The sequence below is a fragment of the Acipenser ruthenus genome, chromosome 25, assembly GCF_902713425.1.
Source record: "Acipenser ruthenus chromosome 25, fAciRut3.2 maternal haplotype, whole genome shotgun sequence".
In the NCBI taxonomy this organism is placed as follows: domain Eukaryota; kingdom Metazoa; phylum Chordata; class Actinopteri; order Acipenseriformes; family Acipenseridae; genus Acipenser; species Acipenser ruthenus.
The window spans coordinates 5103779-5124923 of record NC_081213.1 but is presented as its reverse complement, the minus strand read 5'-3'; the positions used below and the strand labels follow the sequence as shown (position 1 = coordinate 5124923).

The 21145-nt window shown below is 39.3% G+C and overlaps 1 protein-coding gene across 1 annotated transcript in view; it reads left to right on the top strand.

The window, feature by feature from the left end:
- Positions 1–20592, top strand: part of LOC131701479 (sodium/hydrogen exchanger 1-like) — a 27253-nt gene extending 6661 nt beyond the window's left edge. Inside the window, exons 2-12 of the mRNA XM_058999404.1 lie at positions 6262–6722; positions 8796–9046; positions 9396–9613; positions 9773–9975; positions 12535–12624; positions 12813–12883; positions 13555–13728; positions 14090–14189; positions 14682–14783; positions 14948–15020; positions 15459–20592. Of these exons, the coding sequence (XP_058855387.1) occupies positions 6262–6722; positions 8796–9046; positions 9396–9613; positions 9773–9975; positions 12535–12624; positions 12813–12883; positions 13555–13728; positions 14090–14189; positions 14682–14783; positions 14948–15020; positions 15459–15757 (2042 nt within the window). The 3' untranslated portion in view covers positions 15758–20592. The remainder of the gene's footprint in view (positions 1–6261; positions 6723–8795; positions 9047–9395; positions 9614–9772; positions 9976–12534; positions 12625–12812; positions 12884–13554; positions 13729–14089; positions 14190–14681; positions 14784–14947; positions 15021–15458) is intronic.
- The last annotated feature ends 553 nt before the right edge of the window (positions 20593–21145 follow it).

Here is a 21145-nt window from a genome sequence, read left to right as displayed (position 1 = left end):
CAAGCTAATAAAATGCTGTCCCTAAGTATTAAGTTTAAATGATCAAATACAAATTATTATTAATAATGCAAAGGTATGGGAATACCATTGCTGGAGCTGCCCAGGTCCTGATTGAACAGTGCCAAGCAATGCCTGCTGTGATTCGGCTTGTTAAACCGAGCACTCAGGCTTCACCCTGCATGCCTCAATTGGTGACTAATCTACTTGTTTTTTGAGTGAGACCTGCCCTGAAGCTGTGGAGCCCAAAGTGTCCTGTCTAACCTGCTGCTGTAGACTCTTCAATGGATCACTCATGGCCAACAAGATATTTTTGTCCCACAAAGAAAATATTTAAGCTCAAAAATCACCCAATGCATAAATAAATATATAAGTAAATAAAGTTTCCTTTTTGTTTTCCATGGTGTACTGTAGTGTTTATTTTTCCCACATTTGGTCTAATATGGTATATACAGGACCCCGTCTAGATTAATGCAATCTTTTGAGAGTCTTTCAAAAGAGCTGAGAGGTGGTATAACAGTCACTTCTTGCTAAATAGAGTATTGATTGAAGACCAAACAGAGTTTCTTAATGTGGTTGACGAGAACGCCTTCCTTGCACAAGACTTTTCATTGCAATCGAAGGGTCTCAGTTTCTAAAAACTTTTGATGAGCATCAGCATGTAACAAAGCTACCCTGGCCCTCTTCCCGACAAGCCTCTGCAGCCAGTGTGGGATACCCGAATTCCCTCATCATTTGACACAGGATCAATACTATACCAAATTCCCTCATCATTCAACACAGGATCAATACTATACTGTGTATGGTGCGATGGGCAGCACAGGTACTGGCAGCTCATTATAAATCTGAACAACAGGTTTATAACGAGCTTCAAACAGATTGCATAATGTTGAAAGCCAGTGCCTGTACCGCTCCCTAGCACAACACCATTCTCATTATATTGTTCAGTAGCTTCACTTCATTTTCCCGTCAACACACACAGCACGCCTGATTTAGCAACAAGTGCAGGGTTACATTTCCTGAAAGGAATACATGCTCCTGCTCCTAGCAGCTGATATGATGTTCTTGCTAGTTTTATACCATTAGATCTTTTCTTTTAAAGTAAGTGTGCCTTTGTCCTTGCACCCTTTGCTTAATAAGGTCTTTAAGTCAACTTCCTGTGTTTACTGCATTTTGGCCAGGGAGGAATCTATAAGGCTAGATGTTGTGACTTTTGTGTATATTGTCAGTTCATTGAGTGACTTGATATGCATCTTACTGTAGCATCTATACCCCAAGTCACTTAATTTACTGTACAACAACATGAATTCATACCATATGAGATTGTACTCCTTTCCTCAGTCCTTCTCACTTAACCTATTGCATTGACACCAACTCTTCAAAAATACAAGGTAATGAAATCCAAAGATGGCACCAGTAATTGTGTGGTCATTATTAGTTTATTTAGCACCTTCATCCAAGGTGACTTACAGGTGTTATAGGGCAATACAAGGTTACAGTGCAAAAACAAGATAGTCAGCTGCGCTTCCAGTAACATGATGCTTCAGTCAGGCAAGTCCACTGTGTAATAGGAGGGTAGATCAAGTCATAACTGATATGAATTGACTTTGGTGCATAGTAAATATCACTGGTCTCTTGGGGTTGTGCATTAGATTATAGGTGCACTGCTGCTGAATGGTCCTTTTGGGGAAACGCATTTAATTTCTAACTCAAATTAAGTGGCTTGAAATACTCTCCATAGATTTTTGCAAATTGTGCTAATCCAAGCATGTATATTTTTGGACATTTCTCTGCGTAATGGAAAACTAATGATGCATGCTTGCTGGAAGACCGATATTTCCCATGATGCATCATCTTGAGATTGATCATTTAGAAATGCATTATGCTGTGTCTCCCCTTTAAGTTAGAAGAACACATTTGAAAGCAGGTTAATGCTATTACATCGTCTTACCTCTTACCAGCTTAACATTTGCTCCAGTCTCTTAGTGTTTTGTTGTTGTGCAGAGCCACATTGATGAAGTACTTGGTCCCTTCACCTCATTTATTTCCAGGGCTACAGAAATCTAGATGCCTCCTGACCCCTCCCCCATTTCCTAAGATCCTATTTCGTTGTTACCTTGGTTACACCTTTTTTATGACATTTCTTTCTCACATATCCTCAGCTGAACAACATTCACACAAGCTCTTATCTTTTTGTTGTAGATTTTGTTGAGTTTTCCAGACTTCCTTTTCAGTCACCCGCTGGATAAATTTCACTTCCCCTGCATGGCCCCATGACTAAGAGAGGGAATTAATAGTGAATCATAGTTTAGAAAACCCCAAGGTAAAATAACAGGCTTCTGAGAATGATATTGTACTAGCGTGAAAGGTCAGGTTTCTTTTATACAGCCCTGTTTGCAAATACCACTGTTTCTTTCATCCTTCAGACAATTAATTGCTGTACAGCTACGGCCAAACGTTTTGCTTTATCTAGAATTTTAGGATTGAGTCATTTTAGTTAAAAAGTAAATAAATAAATACATGAACATAATTTAGATATTTTATTCAACATCGTGTAATCAAAGCAATTACAAAAAGATATCGCAAGAGTCTACCGGAAACCATATTAGTACAGTATTTCATGTTGGTTTTTGAAATGTCACATTTTTCAATTTTGTGTCAGTTTTTTCATTAAGTGTATGGAAAACTACAAAGCGGTATGTAATTCAATATGTTAACGGAACATTATTCAGCAGGTTTCATTTGACTTTATGAAGCAAAATGTGTTAATTCTATAGGGTGATGGCCATAGCTGTACAGTTTCTCTTCCTGGTTGGGTAACCTTACTCTTTTCCAGTTTCTATGAATGAACCAGCTCCTCGGTACACTGTGAGGGGGTGGTGTGCTGGTTGAGGTGCAGCACTTTGGCCCCATTCTCTTCCTTCTGCCTTCATGTGAGTTTTTACTTGCCCAGGTTAGACTCCGGGAATCACAGTCTTGTTTTCAGAAAGGATGGGAGGCAAGTGGTAGCAAGTTTCAGTACTCTGCAGATAATGCTTAACATAATCCAGTGTGCAGACTAATTAAACTGTTTTTAATCATCTCCTACTCCTACAGTATATTGCATCTGGTTTAAAAAGCCTTGTTTTGCAAGGGATGCATTGTATTCACTAATTATTGCATAATATAGATAGCTAGTTAGTTTAGATTTGCATAGTTTAACATTGGGGCAGAGAGGCACTTTCTTTCCTGTGATTATCATGTGTCTTTTAAAGGAAAGGTTTATTTATTGTTAGAGTAAGTACAGCAGCTACACAATTTCATTGTAATAGCTTTCGGTTCTGGCTTCTGTTGTCCTATGATTTGAGTGGAATGAGGAAGGCTGATCACGCCCTACACTCAGTCAGGACACTCCAGACAAGCTCAAAGCTGCTCAAGCCAGATTTAGAGAAATGTGAGGACTCCTTATAGAACCCCGGAACCCATGAGGACTCCATATAGAATACCAGAACCCATGAGGACTCCATATAGAATACCAGAACCCATGAAGACTCCATATAGAACACCAGAAAAGTTTTTGACAGTTTCTCATGCTTGGTGCTATGACTGCATGTGTCTGGATGGTTGATTGAATTGCACAATAAAAATAACATTGGCAGTGCCTCTTTGTGTTTATCCAGGGTAAAGGGGTTACAGTTTTATGGTTTTGGCTTATGTTTGCTAAAATATAAGTCATCCTCATTCATATGTGAGAATGCATTAATCCCATCATTGATTATGTTAAGGGATTGTGAATTTCAACCAAAATGGGCCAAAGATCCCGTGGCTGTAGGGTTGTTGAAACTGATTCTCTTAATGATCGCGATCATTATGTAATGGGTCTGTGTGCAGCTTGGTGGGCTGCAATGTTAATTTAATAATCCTGTTAATCAGTACCTTTGTAGCTGTGAAGGTTATTTATCTAGGGCCACCTTTTATGATTAGATTTTATGGTTTGGCTCCATTCAGCAGTAAGCAAAAACACAGTCGTGCAATGTCAGCACAATTAAGTAATAAATAAATAGTACCATTGGTCTGTATTCACATAGCTAAGTGATGTGTATTGCTTTAAGAGTGGACAGTTGTCAGATGAATGATGAAGACTTTTTGACCTGGAAAATAATTTGTGACCCGTCATTGTGATAAGCAGCAATTTTTCCTGCCGGAAACGTGTGTGTGTATTTGTGTATATACAGTATGTGTATATAATATTATATCATTTTTTATATATACAGTACTGTGCAAAAGTTTTAGGCAGGTGTGAAAAAATGCTGTAAAGTAAGAATGCTTTCAAAAATAGACATGTTAATAGATTATATTTATCAATTAACTAAATGCAAAGTGAGTGAACAGAAGAAAAATCTAAATCAAATCCATATTTGGTGTGACCACCCTTTGCCTTCAAAACAGCATCAATTCTTCTAGGTACACTTGCACAAAGTCAGGGATTTTGTAGGCATATAGTCAAGTGTATGATTAAACAATTATACCAAACAGGTGCTAATGATCATCAATTCAATATGTAGGTTGAAACACAATCATTAACTGAAACAGAAACAGCTGTGTAGGAGGAATAAAACTGGGTGAGGAACAGCCAAACTCAGCTAACAAGGTGAGGTTGCTGAAGACAGTTTACTGTCAGAAGTCATACACCATGGCAAGACTGAGCACAGCAACAAGACACAAGGTAGTTATACTGCATCAGCAAGGTCTCTCCCAGGCAGAAATTTCAAGGCAGACAGGGGTTTCCAGATGTGCTGTCCAAGCTCTTTTGAAGAAGCACAAAGAAACGGGCAACGTTTACGTAGACACAGGACCGTAGACGCAGTGGTCGGCCGAGGAAACTTACTGCAGCAGATGAAAGACACATCATGCTTACTTCCTTTCGCAATCGGAAGATGTCCAGCAGTGCCATCAGCTCAGAATTGGCAGAAAACGGTGGGACCCTGGTACACCCATCTACTGTCCGGAGAAGTCTGGTCAGAAGTGGCCTTCATGGAAGACTTGCGGCCAAAAAGCCATACCTCCGACGTGGAAACAAGGCCAAGTGACTCAACTATGCACGAAAACACAGGAACTGGGGTGCAGAAAAATGGCAGCAGGTGCTCTGAACTGATGAGTCAAAATTTGAAATATTTGGCTGTAGCAGAAGGCAGTTTGTTCGCCGAAGGGCTAGAGAGCGGTATACGAATGAGTGTCTGCAGGCAACAGTGAAGCATGGTGGAGGTTCCTTGCAAGTTTTGGGCTGCATTTCTGCAAATGGAGTTGGGGATTTGGTCAGAATTAATGGTCTCCTCAATGCTGAGAAGTACAGGCAGATACTTATCCATCATGCAATACCATCAGGGAGGCATCTGATTGGCCCCAAATTTATTCTGCACCATTACAACGACCCCAAACATACAGCGAAAGTCATTAAGAACTATCTTCAGCGTAAAGAAGAACAAGGAGTCCTGGAAGTGATGGTATGGCACCCACAGAGCCCTGATTTCAACATCATCGAGTCTATCTGGGATTACATGAAGAGAGAGAAGCAACTGAGGCTGCCTAAATCCACAGAAGAACTGTGGTTAGTTCTCCAAGATGTTTGGGCCAACCTACCTGCCGAGTTCCTTCAAAAACTGTGTGCAAGTGTACCTAGAAGAATTGATGCTGTTTTGAAGGCAAAGGGTGGTCACACCAAATATTGATTTGATGTAGATTTTTCTTCTGTTCACTTACTTTGCATTTTGTTAATTGATAAATATAAACTATTAACATGTCTATTTTTGAAAGCATTCTTACTTTACAGCATTTTTTCACACCTGCCTAAAACTTTTGCACAGTACTGTGTATATATATATATATATATATATATATATATATATATATATATATATATATATATATATAATATTAAAATCACAGTATTTGAGTAATTGCACAAAGAACCATGCTGAATGATTGCAAACATCTACTACTGATGACTCCTTTCATGTTTGGCATATCATACATATCTGTTTAATTCAGAGATACATTTTCACAGTTCAATATTATTTCAGTCCCTTCATAAATATATTTTGTTGTACTGTATCTACTGTTCCCTGGAGCTTTTCCTCATTTACTCCCATTATATTCCTTCCGGGACATTTCAATGTGGAGGGAGATATTAAGCAGGTTTGACTGTATTTTGTAATGTAAATTTCAGTCCTGGATAACACAAACAGGGGCACTTTTTTTTGCTTTAATATGCATTTTTCCTTCCAGGATTCCATTTGATTCCTCGTCTGTCCAACATTGTTCCGGAGAGCTGCTTGCTCATTGTGGTGGGGCTGCTGGTGGGCGGTTTGATCAAAGTGGTGGGTGAGGCTCCGCCAGTCCTGGATTCTAAGGTCTTCTTCCTGTGCCTGCTGCCACCCATCATTCTGGACGCGGGGTATTTCCTGCCTATCCGTGCCTTCTCGGAGAACACGGGCACCATCCTGATGTTCGCTGTCATTGGGACGCTGTGGAACTCCTTCTTCATGGGCGGCATGCTCTACGCCGTGTGTCAGATCCCTGGCACAGGCTTGGAGAATGTGGGGCTGCTGCCCAGTCTCCTGTTCGGTTCCATTATCTCTGCTGTAGACCCTGTGGCAGTGCTGGCTGTGTTTGAGGAGATCCACATCAATGAGTTGCTGCACATCCTGGTGTTTGGGGAGTCGCTTCTCAACGATGCCGTCACTGTGGTAAGGAAGCCTTTCTCAGCTCACACTTTTGTCATGAGGAAGAGCAAGTAGCTTCAGACGGGGTCAGGGGGGGTCAATTCCTGTTTTTTAATTCCAGGTCCTTTTTAAAATCAATTCCTAATTCCAAGTCCTGCAGTAGAGATGTTTTGGGAAGGTAACTGAAGTCTGTGCTCTCAATCTCTGCCTTCATGCCATTTGGTAATCAGCATTTTAATGGAATTTTTATTTTATATTTTGGAATATGTTAAATGTCATGCCCTTGATCTTATGAGAACAAAAGTGCAAAAGTGCCCATGGGCAAACAACTCTGAGGACCACTGGATCAGCAGATCAAGCCACTCCAGAATGCTGTGGTAGAACATGTAATAAGAGAATTCTAGTTTCATGTAAAGATACAGGATACTCATCAGTGTCTGTTATTAAAATATTCTGCATACTTATGTGTTTGAGATGTTTTATCACTGCTGGCTTCCCCTGTTGCTGTCTGTTACTGTATCAAAGCTCTCGGGCAAATCTATTTAAATCTATTTCCAAATTTCCCTTTGGGAGACAGTGGTTTGTGATTGAGTCAGTACAGTGAGGGAGATCAGTATTTCTCTACTGGGTACTTTTTAATTTGATCACTTGCAATGGACCTATCCCTTTCCGGTCCCCTACTTCTTGTATGTTTATTTTGAATTATCAAGTATGTACTCTGTATTTCTTGTTGATGACCGTTTTGTTAGTTTCCTGGTATTGCTTTAGGGAATTGAATCAGTGTTTCCATCTGCCATTGGGACTGGGCTGAAGGTGCTTTGAAGTCAGTCCTGTTTGTTTTCATTGACAACAGACCCAAGATCGGTTCCTGTAGAGATTGAGGCTGAACTAGGTCTAGAGATATTGACTAACGAGCGTCCAGTGTGATGGAGGCTGGAGGCGTGTGGTAAACTGAACAAAAAGAACAACAAAGGGCTGTCAATTTATTGTTACTATCAGGGGAAACATTGGAGATGCAGTAGTTGAAGAAATTAAAAAACAGTATTAAAACATGAGTTATCTTTGCCCTTATAACCCAATGTGTAACTTCTCTTTGCGAAATTCACTTTTGTGGTTCGTGTTTTCTGTAAGCAATTGTGTTTTATATAATGAACTGTATTGTTGTCGGTAAGCATGCCCGTGCATTGGCTTTAGAGAAGCACAGCGGCTGTAATGGGGTGCCTGCTTCCAGTCAAAACGAATCTCATCAGACAGCTTTTCTTTGGATCAGCTTCAGTGTGAGAGATACAAAAGTTCACTAATTCGGTTGTGGATCTACAGTAAATAACAGCTGCTTTCACTTATTTTTGTGAGTCTCCGAACATAAATAATGATGCATGTTTGAATTTAATGTGCATGTTTTTCCCCAGTGGTTATGTGCATTGAGCTTGCAAACCTGTTGGCTCCTGATATTTACTCACTAGACCAACACAACTTGCCAGTTGACAGGCCCTGTGTATGTTGAAATACTGTGTGCTGATATAAAATGGGCAATGTGCTTGGAATAAAGAGTTCAAAAGGCACGGGTGATGTGGTATGGTGTGCAAAGTAACGTTCTGCATGTTTTCTTTATTTTTTTAATGTTTTTGCTGCGACTATGTTGGGTTCAATGGGAGCCACTGTTTTCACACATCACAGCTGCACGGGCTTTGTGAGGTCAAACCGGCTTTGAAACTGAGGACAGACCGTCTTGTTTTGTCTAGTTTAATGTCCCTCTCGTATTCGTCCAGTGTTCGGCCCAAGTTTGGAGTAGTGTGATTGAGAGTTCATCTTTTAAATGTATGTATTGCGCACGTATTTTAAACATCTCTCAATTACACTACAGCTACTGGCATAACGAAGACTTTTTATTTGGACTCCTCGCCACCAATATTTGGACCTGGTCTGAAATAGATGATTCATCAGTGTAACCAACAGTGACTGTAGCACAGCTGCTATATACAATGCAACACTTGGAACATGGACCTCAGACTCTCAGCACTGATCCCTGACTGTTATAATCCTGCAATCAATATGTAACCTGCTGATATTAAAATGCAAGTCCAATTCCTTGCACAGGTGCTGTACCATCTGTTTGAGGAGTACGCCGGAGTGGGATCGGTAACGTTCATGGATGTCCTCCTGGGAGTCATCTGTTTCCTCGTGGTGTCCCTGGGAGGTGTCTTCATGGGGATACTGTATGGGTTGATCGCGGCCTTCACCTCCCGGTTCACATCGCACACCCGCGTGATCGAGCCACTCTTTGTGTTCCTCTACAGCTACATGGCCTACCTGTCGGCTGAGGTTTTCCATCTCTCTGGGATCATGGCGTGAGTGTTGCACTTGAAAGACCTGGAGTCTCATGTATATTTGGGCTGAGGAATTGCACCAACAGTTCATTCTTTTAAAGTAGCTTTACATTTCATTTCATTGTCTTTGTCTTTTTGTTTTACTGTCACGTTCCTTTTTTTTTTTTTTTTGTCATGATCTTTGTAATCGTTTTGATTCTTGAACGGAATTCCCTGAAATGTAAGGAATTAAAAACGCATGTTGGTTTCTTGTTCAATCAGCCTTCAGGAAGAAAGATGACAGTAATTACCTGGCTGTAACAGGTAGCAGCAATAAAGCCACTACAGCCCATGTGATACCCTCTCACTTAAACTCATTGTCTCTTTTCAGATTGATTGCCTGTGGGGTGGTAATGAGACCTTATGTGGAGGCCAACATTTCACAAAAATCTCACACCACCATTAAATACTTCTTGAAGATGTGGAGCAGCGTCAGTGAGACTCTCATTTTCATCTTCCTGGGTGTGTCCACTGTGGCCGGACCCCACCAGTGGAACTGGATCTTTGTGGGCTGCACACTCCTCTTCTGTCTTGTCTCCCGAGTTCTAGGTAGGAAACCGTGTCCTAAAATCTGCAGTAGTGCCCCGTAACGCAATTAGAATCCAAATCCTTGCAGTCTACTGCATTCGTGTTTGTTAACATTTTACAGGAAGTGCCCACAGTGCAAACATGTATATTGGCTTTTACTGCAGCGTCTTCTTTTTCCAGGTGTCATTGGGCTGACCTCTATAATTAACAAGTTCCGCATCGTCAAACTGACCACCAAGGACCAGTTTATTATAGCGTATGGCGGCCTGCGTGGGGCAATCGCTTTCTCTCTGGGATTTCTGCTGGACAAACACCACTTCCCCATGAGAGACATGTTCCTGACGGCCATCATCACTGTCATCTTCTTCACCGTCTTCGTTCAGGTGAGACACGAGAGAGCCTTCTCCGGTTCATTACGACAACGTCTTTGTAACCTCTAGAAGTACTGGGACATAGCAGGGCTGGCAATACTTTTGTCATGAACGAATACATTAGATTTAAAATATTTCTTTTTTTTTTTTAATAAAGATTATTTGTTAAATGACTAGAAATTGTGTATTTAGCTTTTTGTTTTTTTTATTAAAAAGTGGTTAAAGTTTACTAAGTGCTTGTTCTTAATCTGTTACCTTGAATTATGGTATAATAATGCAGGGTGCCAATACTTTTGTCTGCTACTGTGGAATGGGAGGTCGCGCCAGAAATGCAGCAATTAAATATGAGGAGGAGCATTCATTAAGTTTTGTTCATCAGCGGTTTGAAGGAAGTAACATTACAAAAGCGAAGTATGCCATAACGTCTGCACTGTCACAAGGTTAGGCAAAACAGTATTCTGCTTTGAGCAATCAAACTGGAAACACATGACATAATTTCAAATGCCAACCACATCCTGATTGTGCACATTCGTCTTATTAGTAAGGATTACAGTAACCTCTCTTCACAAAGATCACTGACTCGGAGGTGCATGGATTAAACCAATGCTTCAGGTAATAAGGATCATTATTGGCAGTCTGCTTTTGGCAGTAAGTCAGGAAAAACCCAGGGCTACATTTTCTTTTAAAATAACGGATGATGCCTTTTTTTCCCAAAGTACGCAGTATTTGCTTACGATTGTAAGTCGCCCTGGAAATAGAAATAAATAATAATAATATTAAAGCACATATCAGTAATATCTGTCAAGTAATAAAAGGCCAGTGAAGGTCAATCTAACAAAGGACGTCAATGCAAATATCAAAGTTTGAATGTCATTATACAGCTGGGAACTGTGGCAAAACCAACTGTTGCTGTATGAAAAAGCATTGGCTTCATATATAGACACATAACTGGAGGACAGAAGACAAGCTTGACATTTGAGGGTCTGTACATTTTACAGTGGTGGTATGTGGTGAACCTTACACAATCCTTCCTCATGTACCAATGACTGCCGTCTCTAGTGTGTGTGTGTGTGTGTGTGTGTGTGTGTGTGTGTGTGTGTGTGTGTGTGCACGCTATCCGTTGTCATCATGTTGGCCTAAATGGGATACTTCATATCCTCTACATGTTCTAATATTTAACTGGCCTGTTTAACATCCTATTAGGTGAATTCTGTATGATTCTCTATTGTTGTTTTTGCTCAGATATATATTTTTTGCCACACTTACTAACTATTCCAGCTAAAACTTGAGTTTAACGGCCTGGAGGAGTCATTTTAGAAGCCGTATTTGCTGGAATAGTTAGTACGCATGACTCATAATGGTGTAAGCGGAAATGTCATTTGAAACTACTTTCTGTAATTGGCCTGCTGATGAGCATGATTAGCCACAGTGTATAGGTAACAGAGGTCTGTCTTATTAAACTCATAGTAAAACCAATGGATCAAACTGCTGTGCAATAGGAGTGTTAATATTTCTATCGCTGGTAATGTTCTACTGCATTGACTGCATGCCCTAATGCTTGCAAAGCTGGTGGATTTGAGGCTTGTGTCCGGTCTAAACAGAATTGGCTGCTCAGGAATGGAAGCAAACAGCTTTAGCAGCCAGTCGCCTTCTCTATAAAGAGATTACCTAAGGCTGCCACTTAATTTTTAATGCAATTAGCCTGTTAATGTTGCAGCTGCTCTCTTTAAACCACCCATAGCTGCCTTTGATAACAAAATGTTTCATTTCAAAGGTTTACAACTGTGAGAAGACTTTAAATAAAAGTGACAAGGCTGTTGTCCTGCTGCGTACTGCCAGTTTAGTTTCAAAGAATGATCCTGTCCTCCAAACCATTCCTAATATTTCATTTCTTACCTGTTAAATTTAAGTGTTAGTGTAAGTGTTTTGAGTCGACCCACAGGGTGAAGAATTCATGGCATAACCTTCCCAAATAACCCAGTTATCCTTGTCTGGTGTTTTTTCATTATGTTCCCTTGTGTACCATTCATTCTTGTGAAATACCATGGAGGAAATAAGTGGCTAGGACCCATATTTAGAACCAAAGTGAAAATCCATTAACTTGCCACACTTAATTTAAGTGAGCACTAGCATTCAAGTGTCTGAATATGACCTTAGGAGTCTATAATTAAAACGTTGGAGAAATTCAATGCAGTTTATGTAAAGTGTGACAGACTGATGGGCAGGATCAGTGCATACAGGTTTGCATTTTGAAGAAAAGCTGTACAGAAGACTGCTGCATTCTGTTAAATTGAATATCCTGTGAAATAAAATAATTTCAATACAAACATGATTTATAAAAACAAAAACACAGGGTGCAATTGCTGGAAGAAAAAGGCATCCATGTTTGATGCTGAACTGAAGATGAATGCATGTTGGAAATTCACTCTGGCCTGACAAAGGAACAATGTTGGAAGTGACTGCAGAAGCCAGGGCATCTGTTTAGTTTCGATACAGGTCTATTGTGACAGGCCTGCATGAAATGCCAGGGTAATGGTTATTGAATAACAGATGTGTTTTGGTTTGTTTCAGGGAATGACCATCCGTCCCTTAGTGGAGCTCCTGGCTGTGAAGAAGAAGCAGGAGACGAAGCGTTCGATCAATGAAGAGATCCACACACAGGTAACGCAGTGGAATTTCATTGAATTGGGTGGTTTTAACATTGCACACAATGGGACAATTTTCTAAGTATTACTAGTTGCTGGAGCTGTTGCTGGAACAGTTGTGTGAAAGTTTCTTGACCTTTTATGCAGTAGCTATGTCACTAGAAACCCCACCTCCTTTACCGTCCGGTCTTATCTCCTCCACAGTTCCTGGACCATCTCTTAACTGGGATAGAGGACGTCTGTGGACATTATGGGCATCATCACTGGAAGGATAAGTATGTGTTTTATAGAATCCTTGCACAACGCCTTATTTTCGATCTGTGTATTGGGTTCACCATATTTATTATATTTTGCTTTATCGAATTTCTCTTTGTGGAAGTTATTCGATTTTGTGGCATGATGTATTACATTTTGGGTTAATATTACAGAATGTGTAAGTTATTACATTATGAGCTGTCTGTGTTCAATGACTTATCCTGCAACTGAGAGTCTTCAAGGACCCCTGTAGGAGAGGGAGGTACTCTTCTAATTCGGTTATGTCCTGGTTAAACAATTTTACAGACAGAGATCATGACAGCAGAAAACTGTTTGTTTATACTCTCTCCATTTCCCAATAACACTGAAAAGCAGTTCCGTTATATTATAATCTCTTCTACTATTAATACCTCATCAGGTAATGTTTAAAAAAAAAAAAAAAAAAGAATTAGCCATGAATATGTCAAACCAGTCTGAAGATGCTTCACCAAGTGTTAAGTCTGCTAAAACTGATTTGCTAAAGATTATAAGCACATTGAGGACTGTTTTAAGCATTTTATGGCATCAATTAACATATATCTTTCCTAAAATGTTCTCTGCTGGCTGGATTGTCTCTCCAATCAAAGTGTGGTTTCTCTCTCCAGAATTGGTTTCCAGCAGACTCATTTCTCTTTGACACTCTTTTTTACAGGTTAAGTCGCTTCAATAAGAAGTACATCAAGAAGTGCTTGATTGCAGGGGAGCGGTCTAAGGAGCCCCAGCTGATTGCCTTCTATCACAAGATGGAGATGAAGCAGGCTATTGAGCTGGTAGAGAGCGGGGGCATACCCAAGATCCCATCTGCTGTCTCCACTGTCTCCATGCAGTAAGGACCTACTTCTGTTCATATTCCCTCTCCTCTGTGTCCATGGAGGCCATTAGCATAAGACATCTGGTAGATCAAGTCTCAAAGCAAAGACATGTTAGAAATTTGTGCTGCTTAATTGGATTATACATTTGACATTTGTCATGTCACTGTGAAACAATAACCACTTAAGCTAACATCTGTATTTGACATGACTATTTTGAACTCATTAAACTGTAAGTTGAACGCCAGTGTCCAGAACCTGAATGGATCATCTCGGTTCAACTAAACAAATAAAACTGGTTGGAAGAATTCTCCGGACTGGAATGGATTCTCAACTAAAACCCATAATCCATTCTGACCTCCCCTTTTTTTATTGTAGGAATATTAAGCCCAAACGAGCTCTGCCCCAGCTTTCCAAAGGAAAAGAGGAGGAGATCCGGAATATACTTCGCAGCAATCTACAGAGAACCAGGCAGAGGGTAAGGAATGGGCAAGACCAATCAGCCATGCACAGATAGAAAGCAGACCCTCCTTTTTAGTATCTACGTTTTTGAAACGTGTAGCTGAATCAGATACCTGTATTGTCCCTGCATTCCAGGCTGTGTTCAGACCTGGGAATGCGCCGTTCGTAACTCCTGAACAACTTGTGGCCACGTGCCACTGAAAGAAGGTCAAGAAACACGTGAAAGACAATGAAACACTGCAGCTTCACAAGAACCTGCATTTAGAATGCGATTCCGTGGTTTATATTTTGTACTCTTTCCTGATTTATGCCCTGATAAATGCCCCTGTCTCTGGAAAAAATATTCAGTGTTTATCAGGAATATTTGATTGTCAGAAACAGATTTTCAGAAAGACACCAGATGATTTCCACTAATTTATTGCATACTGTATTGTATAGTTTTAAAACTAGGATTTCTCCATCATCTTCTAATGGACTGCTTCTTGTTGTTTGCACTCCTTTGTTCTAGCTGCGATCGTACAACAGACACACTCTGATGGCCGACCCGTATGAGGATGCCTGGAACCAGATGCTCATAAGAAGGCAAAAAGCACGGCAACTTGAGAAAAGGGTAAGGGAAAAGTGGCCTACCGTATATCATTTGTGTGCTCAAATCAGCAAGCTTAAAAAAATAGTCATCTACAAAACATACTAATTATGTTGTAAAGGATGCTTCTGCAAAATAATAGCTCAGCCTGCAGAATCCTGATATCTACTGCCCTTTTCTAATTTTAGATGACTAACTACTTGACAGTACCAGCTAACCATCCAGATTCTCCAACTATGATGAGATCTAGGCTTTCTTCAGGTGAGTTTCGATTTTAGGTCTGTCTGTCTGTCTGTCTCTCTCTCCTCTCTCCCTCTCTCTCGGTTTTGGTTTTAAAGGTACAATTAAAGAGCTTATCATAGTGGTGAATAAGTGGTTATTCATGTTTTTTTTGAGTGCTCCATACTGGCTATCCACCCCTCAATTAGTGTAGATAATTGAAATCTAGCTGTAAATAAATACAATTACATCATACGTTGCAGTTCAAAGTCACTGTGGTCTAGCTGCAATCTGACTACATGATAAAGGATGTTTTATCTTTACATTTGTATGTTAAATATATCCTGATGCAAGACAAGAACCAAAAGACTCTCCGCGCAACGACAGAGGGACCAGTAACGATGTTAATAAACCTGATTAGAAGAAATGGATTGTCCAGCATCGATTTAGCACTATTTCATCTTGTTCATTTCCCTTTAGATCCTCAGGGGTACAGTTTGAAATTGAATTCGGGGAACGTCCCTGCGATTGTTGTGGACCCTGCAACACCACAGTCCCCGGAGTCAATGAAACTGCAGGAGGAGTCGTCTAAACCAGGGGAAGAGGACCAGGGGATAGTCATGAGAGCAAAGCTCCCAGAATCCTCCAGAACAGATGATAATGTCTTCACTCCCGGGGAGGACAGTCCGAAAGAGCAGCGTCTAATACGCTGCCTCAGTGACCCGGGGCCCCCCCCAGAGGAGGAGAAAGATGACGAGTACCAGGCCTTCTTAAATTGAAATCTGAACCAATTTGCTTGTCCAGCACTTCTGCAGTCATTCCTGTTTGGTAAAGCCAAAATAATGAACTAATGAATTAAAACTATATTTAAAAAAAAGCCATTTTTATTTGTAAAGTTAAATATCTTAATGGGAGGTGGAATTAACCAAAGGTGTACTATTTTACAAGGTTCTGTCTGAATGGGGCTTTGGATAATAAACTGCTGTGTTTTATTTATTATTGTGTCTGGGCAGATTAAGGGAAGTTAGGGGGGTGTTTCAGTTACCTGCTGCTTCTGTTTTTGGTATCTTGTGGCATGCAGTAGGCTGCAGGCAGTTTTCTGCAGCAGTATATAAAGTTGTAATCGTGGGAACTGCCTTATTAATAAGTGCTTTGATGTATTTGCAAACTTACAGGTCTGTGAGTGAGGGTACCTTGCATTGTAAATAGCCATCCGGGAATCTCTTTCACCGTGTGTAGTTTTATATAGTAGTTCTGAAGCAATACGGCTGGTAACATTGCTGGGCAGCCTGCTTTCTTGCTTGGTTCCTAACCTGGAGATCTGTGGACTGAGGACTTGTGTTTATAAATGGCACTCCAGTCCTGTTCAGCTTGATGGGCATATATAGTTATGTAACATAAGTTGAACTACTTTTCAAGGTGCACAATGAACCTATGCTAGGGGGGTCAGTCAGAGATTGGTAAAGGGATTTTAATAGATTTTGTAAATACAGGTGTAACAAAAAATAGTTAACTAGTTCAATTAAGCCAACAACTCAAAGCAAAACGTTTTTAAAATAGCTGGTAGAAGAGTGCGTTCTCTAGTGGACACAGATTAAACAGGCAATATAAATGTCATTTTAAATGTAGAATAAAAATAAGAACACTAAATTCTGTGCCTTTTTTGGTTCAATTTATGTTGACCTGACACATATATGACTGTACTGTAAATATAATTCCTGAATATTAAGAACACTCCCCTCCCTAGTTTTTTTTTAAATGCATTTCAGTTGCAGACCAAATCACTCAACCTATGTCGGTCATGCTTTTTACTTTATAACCAAAGAAACCTTAATTTGTGAAGCATCCCTAGCCTTTAAACGGCACTTACTTTTATGTTATATATCTTTATTTGGTGTCATGGCAATTGCGTCCATATTGTGGTCAGTACAGTATATAGCCAGCAAAATGTCCATATTGTAATGTTCACCCTTGTGTAGGGGGCATGCTGCTGTACAGGAATAGGAAATAGACTTGTACTATGACATGTACATCTGGGATTCTTCTTCCACTACCTTCATTTTTACACTAAATGTATTTAACTGTATATTTAATTTTAAAAAAGGGATTGGGAACTCTGGGTTGAATTCTCCGTTGAAGAGACCGGGTTTTGTCGGCTTCCAGTTCATAGCAGTTTGTTCGGTTGCCGATGGAAACCAATGGGATTGATTTTAAAATACTGATTTCAGTCCCTGTGGGAGACTGTGGAATACAACTAGATGCACATTCCAAGACAAACTGTTTTGTGTTTGTAATTCTTTATTAGAGAAGCATAGGGGGAAAAAAAACCCCAAAAAACATTTTTTTTCTTCATGGCAAATAACCTCAGACCTATTTTTCAATATCCCTAATTTTATTTTTTTTGTCTTGGATTAAATCCAAATTCTGTACAGTTCGTACATTAAGGATTTTTGTAAGGTATATAGGAACATTCCCATTTAACTTTGTTTTTGTATGCAAAGAAAATATTGTGTATTTGGTTTATTTGAAACAGTCTCCAAATATTCTTGAAAATTAGAAGTAATTTTTTCCTTTGAAATAGCAAGAACTCTTGTGCTAACTTCATTAACGGGTATTAAAGATCTCTGGGTAGATTCAAGTAACTGACGTCCCCAAAATACACAGCTTTATATAGCAATGTTTACTGTAGTTAAGTGCAGGTGGTAAAACTTGAAGGTAGAAAGTATCACCAGGTGTATACCCAGCTCCCCAAATTATACTATGCAACATGATGTTTAAGAAACATAACTATGTCCTACATGATGTGTTGTAAAATATGTTTATAAAAAGTAATAGGATATCATTGTGAGATATATATCATTATAGAGATATTTTTTAAATTTTACTATTATAGTGCTGGGACAAATATTGAAATATTCAAAACCAACGTTGCTTGAAATGTATTTGGTGACAAAAATAATTTATACCAAAAAACAAAAATAACCCACCAATTTTTTTAAAAAATGTATTGTCTCTTGTTTTTTAATTAAATAAAAAGACATTCTACCAAATGTTGTGAATCTCGTTTGTTTTAGACAGTAATCTGGTCGTCTGGATTTCGTTGGAGTCAAAGACAGTGCTACTGTATATTCGAATATATCCAGTGGTATGTAAGGATATTCCTGTTTGTCCCTGTACTAATAGCATTACCATTCTAAAGACTGTGTTTTGCACACAGTGATGTACGGGTGTTTGTTGTTGATGTGACGTATTGGTTTTAATTGTCCTGGATTATTGACATAAAAAAAAACATATAGGGGACGTTGAAGTATTAGTGTTTTTTTCCTTTTGATCACCCAAAGTACTCACAAGAGACGGGGTCAACTGCCAACTTATTACTTCTAAAAAAAAAAAATAAGTTCACTTTTATAACTTTTCAATTTGTAGTCAAAATGTGATTTATCGGAGCCTTTGCCCTGTCCGGTCCTGTCTCATGCTAATACTTCAACATCCCTAAAGTAGTGACAGTTTGTTTGGTCGAAGGTTGTTCTTCAGCAGTCTTCTCATTTTCTATGATGGCAATTGTATTTAAAGACTGGAGTTGATGCCCTGATTCAATTAGAAGGAATATAAAGATGAACTCTTGTTGCTCCATTACTTTGCACATGGCTGTGTCTGCCTTTTGTAAGAGCCCTTGTGGCCCGCGCTGCTTGGGTATTGATTCGTACACACTGATGTTTACAGTCAGCGAGTACCCAAAGTACCTAGGCTTTGTTTCAATCAGTTGAGTTTTTGTATTCATTTTACTATTCTATTGTGATTTGTTGCACTTGAGAACAATGCAGATTTAAAGGAGCAATTACCAACAATGTATAATCTATTGTGTTACCTCTTTTTAGCGTTATCGTTCCTTTAAATCACAATTTCCATATTGAACATGAAGCCTGGCCTGCCTAGTTAGATAACTTGGGCTAGTTAAGAGTTGAGAACCCCTGTTCTAAACATACAGGGGTAGGGCTCGATGTAGAAACACTTGCTGTAACACTGTCGAAGGGTCATTCAGGAAAAGAACAAATTCAATTTGACGAGTCTGCAAAGTGCTTGAATTATTCTGGCTGGATAAATGACAGTTCCTCCTCGATAACTGGCTCTAAATCCTTTAGGGAAGTCGGAGAAAGTACATGCTACATATGGCAGGTTTTTCTATATTATTTATTGGTCTGCCCTTCATATTAGGTGTTCACTCCACAGAAAAGGGATGCGTCATTTTAGGGTTCTCCTGTTTATTTAGTCCATTTCCACCCTTGTAAAACACCAGGGCTGTGCTTGTGTGGCTTTGTGATTTCTCAACACGCCTCCCCCACAAAACAGTCACTTTTTAAGGAGCTCTGTTATTATGTTAACGCACATCCCAGCTGAAAATAAGCACGGCTGTTTTCTGTTTTGTCTTACTAAAGGAAAAAAAAAACAGCTGCAGCTGGGAATGGTTTATACAGCAGTTTCAGAAATGATACGTCCATCTCACAATGAGAAGGCGAAGGCCGGGCAGAAAAATCTATTGCCGGGTTCAGATGGCTGGATTTATCAAGCTCTGTATAAACATTGTCTGCATTATAGATTGTATTAATGTATCTGGAACTGAAACCAGTGTAGGATGTTTTACAGAGTGCAAGAGATTGTGAGAAGAGTGCATTAACTCTTTCCTGGTGAAATTTCCACAGACCAGAGTGCAGTTTCCCACTCGCAGGTTATGAATACTGATGAAAAACAGATGAGAAACATGAACGGGTTTTGGGATTGATATCAACAGACAATTGTGATGTTCTCACCAGTGGGAGAGCTTGGTTGCTGGACTGGATGAATGTAGATGAAACTAAATTGCTCAATTCATGATGTTGTTTGCCGGCCTGCTGTGTCTTTGTTATATGAAAGCATGCTGTATATTATTATTTTTAACATTCCTTTATTGTTAAGTGTTCTACAGTAATGTGCAAGCGTAAAGGTGATGTTTAATTTCTTATTTTGTATCCTATTGTGTGGGTTCAGCACAATTTTTCTGGTTAGATTGTTATTTGCCAAGCTGAAGAGGCAGGTTTGTGGGGAAGTGAAGTTGGGAAGCATATAGGTGTTGCACAGGCTCCGTGCATAATGCTTACTCTATGGGTGCAACACTAATATGTGTTCCCTTGTCACTTCCCTGCAGTCAGCCTTTTTAGAAGCAAATTTTGCTAGATTAGTTAGTAAGTATGGCAAACAATATAAGAAATAAAAAAAGTTTTAGAAATCAAGTAAAACACATAATAGGATATTAAACGGGTACAAATTTAAATATTTAGAAAATGTCAAGTATATTTCGCAATAAAAAGCACTTATTCGTGTGTGTGTGTGTGTGTGTATATATATATATATATATATATATATATATATATATATATATATATATATATATATATATATAAATATATAATTTGACAGAACTTTATGTACTGTATAATCACAATATACAAAACCAATATGATATAGTTTCTCACTAGTGGTATAGCACAGCTCCAGCTTTCCATTCTTGTGAAAAAAATGTAATGTACTGTAATGGATACATGAAAATAGTCAAATTAAAGTTTTAATTTATACAGTATTTTATTGCACTGTGGCCTATTCATATTAATGTGTGTGTGTTTGGGGTATAAGGGATTCATTCACCTGGATTAGAAGTTCATTGTAATAGCTGTTCAGCGACCTTCTGCCCACACATTTCACTCTCTCTCACACACACACGTCACAAAAGGACCTGGATGCTGCAGTCTTCAGATCCTCTTAATAAGGTATTGCTTTGCATGACTGTCTCAGCCCCTTCAACTACCTGACAAGGAGGTCTTTGCATACTTTCACTGCGTTATTGTGCGAATGTTATTGAGCCTATGGAATACAAAACCAATTAAAACAATACTGCATGTCAGCGTCATGATAGAGCTAAGGTCCTGTGTGTTTGGACTGTAATGTCTCGATTGAAACATTCTCTGCAGTATATCACGAATTAAAGCCTTTCAAAGTGCATTGCAACTCTATTAACACTGCAACAGTGCCATCTAGAGGAATTTCCCTAAAACTAAAGACCAAAGTCATTTTTAATAGTAATACGTTCTGGTTCTGGGGGGCTATTTTACTCCAGGTGTGTGTGTATATTATTA